The 3,794-nt window shown below is 54.3% G+C and overlaps 1 protein-coding gene and 1 long non-coding RNA gene across 2 annotated transcripts; one reads left to right on the top strand and one right to left on the bottom strand.

Annotated features, from left to right (window-relative positions):
* Window positions 1-388: 388 nt before the first annotated feature.
* LOC129669059 (uncharacterized) lies at window positions 389-2,734 on the bottom strand. The gene is made up of 3 exons (XR_008718996.1): window positions 2,216-2,734; window positions 1,676-1,843; window positions 389-1,177 (listed from the first exon to the last, which is right to left on the bottom strand). It is a non-coding gene; the product is annotated as an uncharacterized LOC129669059 (long non-coding RNA).
* Window positions 2,735-2,748: 14 nt separating this feature from the next.
* Window positions 2,749-3,561, top strand: Cby3 (chibby family member 3). The gene has a single exon (XM_055597143.1). The coding sequence runs from the start codon at window positions 2,749-2,751 to the stop codon at window positions 3,559-3,561; it is 813 nt and encodes a 270-aa protein (XP_055453118.1).
* Window positions 3,562-3,794: the final 233 nt, after the last annotated feature.

Here is a 3,794-nt window from a genome sequence, read left to right as displayed (position 1 = left end):
CTGGAGCTGCTCAGAAGAATAAGGAGGAGGAGGATCACTTAGGCCTAAGAGACTGAGCCAGCCTAGGCTAACAGTGAGGGGACCAGGTCTCAAAAAAAAAAAAAAAAAAATCAAGAAAGAGGTTGGGGAGATGGCTCAGTGAGTGACGCCCCTGCTGAGCAGGCATGAGAACAGACAACAGTACTCATGCAATGAGGTGGGCGTGACAGACTGCTTCTATAACCCCAGTGCTGGGTGGATCTGGGGTACAGAGACAAGAGGACATTGCACACTGACACACATGTACCCCCTATGTCCCGACCCACAGGACTGTCAGCGTGGAACCTGGAGGGGGGGGTGTGGGAATGGGATGGAACAGGAGATGCAAAGAATGGAGACAAGACAGAATTCTGATCAAGTCTCGGTTTATTGTTCTTTAGGTTACAGCTTAGAAAGAGTAAGAATGGGCAACTTGGGGGGAGGAACTAGTTTCAGTGAAAATCGCAAAGCAGGACATTCTCAAGGAAATTCTAAAAAGCGGGAGGACAGATCTCAGGTAAGTGGGAGGCAAGTTCTCATTCGCATACTTGCCAAATCTAAACGGTTGAACAAACCTCTACAAAGCTCAAAGCAGAACCTGCGGTCCAGGGATGGAAACTCACTGTACCATGCAAGGCACAATGTGCATCATTGATTCCAAGCAGGCAGGAGTCAAACAGCCATTCTATGGCTCCACACACCCCTACACACAAAACAGAGCATAGATCTGGAACCTGAGAAAGGAAGAGAAGGAACAGGATCCCTCTGCCATCACCTCCATTAATTCAACACACACTTCTCACAGTTGGCCAGAAGCTGCGTGGTACCCCATCCCCGCCTGGTTCATGGACACCATCTCTGGGAGCTTCCGGACATTCACCCTTGGAGTTATTACAACTCCCAGAAGACACTTCCCTGGCAGAGGTGGAAGGAGCGATGAGAAGATCCCTAGTGCTTACTGGCCAGCCAGCGGAGCCGACTCTGAGCTCTAGGTTCAGTGAGCGACCCTGACTCAAAAACGTAAGCCGGAAGATCAGGCATGTTGGTGCATACCTTTGATCCCAGCACTCTGAGGCAGAAGCAAGTGGATCTGAGATGGAGGACATCCTGGCAGACATAGCTAGTTCCAGGACAGCCAGGACTAACACAGAAACCCTGTCTGTAAAAACAATAAATAAAAAGTAGTGTTAACCTTTGGCCAGAGGTCACACCACTTACACCCCTACCCCACACATACAAACAAACAAACAAACAAACAAACAAACACAAAAAGAACATGGTGGCTTATGCCTATGATCCAGATGGAAGGCTAAAGTGTGAAGCAGTATTTTTTGTTGTTGTTGGAGACACAGTTTCTCTGTGTAGTCCTGGCTGTCCTTGAACTTACTGTGTTGACCAGGCTGGCCTCTAACTCAGAGATCCACCTGCCTCTGGAGTACTGGGATTAAAGGCGTGTACCTCCCACTGGCCGGCTCAGAAGGATTATTAGCCTGGGCTACACGGTAAGACTATGGGCTACAGAGTAGGGCTACCCTGTCTCAAAAGCGCCCCAATCAAAACAAAGACATCAACAAGACAAGGAGCAATATTTAGTGACAGAATGCCTTCACTCTCCTTGGACAGTGCCTGGAGGGCAGTAAATGGTTGATCATCTCACCTGACTGAACACACTTCACTGTCGGCGCCTCTTCCACCCTAGGAGGCCTGGCCAGGAGGCATTGTGAGTCACAGCCGGCAGACAAGTGGGGTGAGGCGATCCAGAAATGGGGCCAGGCCTGGGACAGCAGCTCGGGCACCTCCACATCATCTTCCAGGTGAGGAACACCTAGCAAGGAGTGTCAGAGAACAGTCTTCTGGGCAGTTGTGACCTCAAGGATGGATGTGTAGGTACTTCTGGAGACAGTCTCCATGAACTATAAGGCGGGAATCAGCCTGCCTCTGTCCACCTTTGCAGAGGCGTGTGTTGATTTAATGAAGGTGTGGCAGAGAGAACCCTGCCTGCATCTCTCTTTACTCCCACCATGGGCAGGAGAGGTATTCAAGAACACACGGGAGAAGCAGCATTTTGTAGATATTGGGAAAAGAGATAAGAAGCAGGAAGAATGGAACCTGGTAGTTTTATCTGGGCTTTAGATTCCTTGAGGTAGAATGAACGCAGAATCCCAGTTCCCTTAAAGCTCAGCATAGGACTAGGCACCTGTCTCAGGAGGGTGTCAATGACCATCCTGGACTTCAACACACATCTTCCCAGCTGGGCCAGGAGCATCTTGAGGGTGGACAAAGGCTTGTACTGGTGGTATCTTCCATGCAGGCCAGACCTGGCATGGAGCAAGCAGGTGCCAGTGTTAAGAATATCACACAACTCAGAGACGCAGTTATGCTAGACACCTTCCCAGACACACTGCAGATCCTTCCGAACCCCGGCTTTGCGACCCTCAGCAGCCATTCTTAAAGAATGACGACTGTCCAGCTTCCCTGTCCTGCACCTAAGGATGCCCTGGCTCACCTTTCTAGCCTACTTTTCTGCTATTCCAAGAACCAACCCTTATCCCCAGGCTCTGCCACACACCTGGAACATGAGCCTTGCCCCACTAGTCACACTGCCTCACAGGTCGCCATTACATTCCCATTCCTCCTAGCACGGGCCTGTTCTATTTGCTTGGCTACTGATCCCCACCTGTGGTCTCTGTCAGGTGCATCTCAGAGAACGGGGTTCTCAGGCCTTTACCTATGCATTCTCTTACACACCCACAAATAAAGGGTCCTGGTGGAGGTGGTTTTGGTGGATGCAGCTGGTGTGACTGTGCAGGGCTCTCCCAGTGGCCTGCAACTACAGGACCTCAGATACCCTGGAGGTTCGGGGTTGGGGACTGGCTATCCTGGCCGCTCACCGGCCATTTGCTTTTTAGCAGTGCCACCACTGGCTCGCCTTCATCATTCCAGGACAGCAGAGCTCCAGACACCGGCGCGCCCAGCGTGGCCCACCCACGCTTCACCCTGGAGACCTTTGAGTGCCTGGCCACGAGCTACGCGGGCCGCCTGTGTGAGCAGTTGCGGCAGTTCTGGGCCGACCACTTCTCGCGCCGCTTCTCGCCGCGGAGGCCGCCCCTGCGCCGCATCTCATCCCTGTCCACTTTCTATCTGCTGGACCATCGCACGCGCCAGGCCGAGCTGGGGCTGAGCTACGGCGCGCCGCGCACCCGGCTGAGCGACGAGTCCTTCGTGTTCCGTGGCGGCCGCTGGAGCGCGGAGGGGCAGCGCGCACGCGCGCGCACGCCCCTGTCCTCGAACGCCCGCCCGGCCTGGAAGCCGCAGCCGATGAAGAGCCAGGCGCTGCTGGAGGAGAACAACTACCTGAAGCTGCAGCAAGAACTGCTCATGGATATGCTGACCGAGACCACGGCGCGCATGTACCTGCTGGAGAAGAAGGTGGATGCGGTTGCCGACCCCGCGACCGCAGCGCGCGCCTGGCAGAGGAAGATGCGCAAGGCCGAGGGGTCGGGCGTGCTTAAGAAACAGACGCGCGCTTCGGAGTCGCGGTGACGAAATAAAGCCGTGCATAAAGCCGAGCTGCGCGTGCGCGCCTCACCTCTCCTCGCTCGGTTGGGCGGGTGGTTCGTTTCCCTGCCCCCAGGCCCCGTGCTCTTTGGGTGGCGCTGTTTGCCACCCGAATAGGATGATATTCCGCTGCGCGGAGTCAGAGAGCATGAGGCGCTTGGGCTGGGGAAGAGGTGGGCAGGCTGGAGGTTGTGCTTGGCTTTTTCTCCAAACCTTCG

The sequence above is a fragment of the Psammomys obesus genome, unplaced genomic scaffold (assembly GCF_907164565.1).
Source record: "Psammomys obesus unplaced genomic scaffold, mPsaObe1.curated_primary_1811, whole genome shotgun sequence".
Taxonomy (NCBI): domain Eukaryota; kingdom Metazoa; phylum Chordata; class Mammalia; order Rodentia; family Muridae; genus Psammomys; species Psammomys obesus.
Note: the sequence above shows the minus strand (reverse complement) of the source record. Positions and strands in the feature narration are given on the sequence as shown.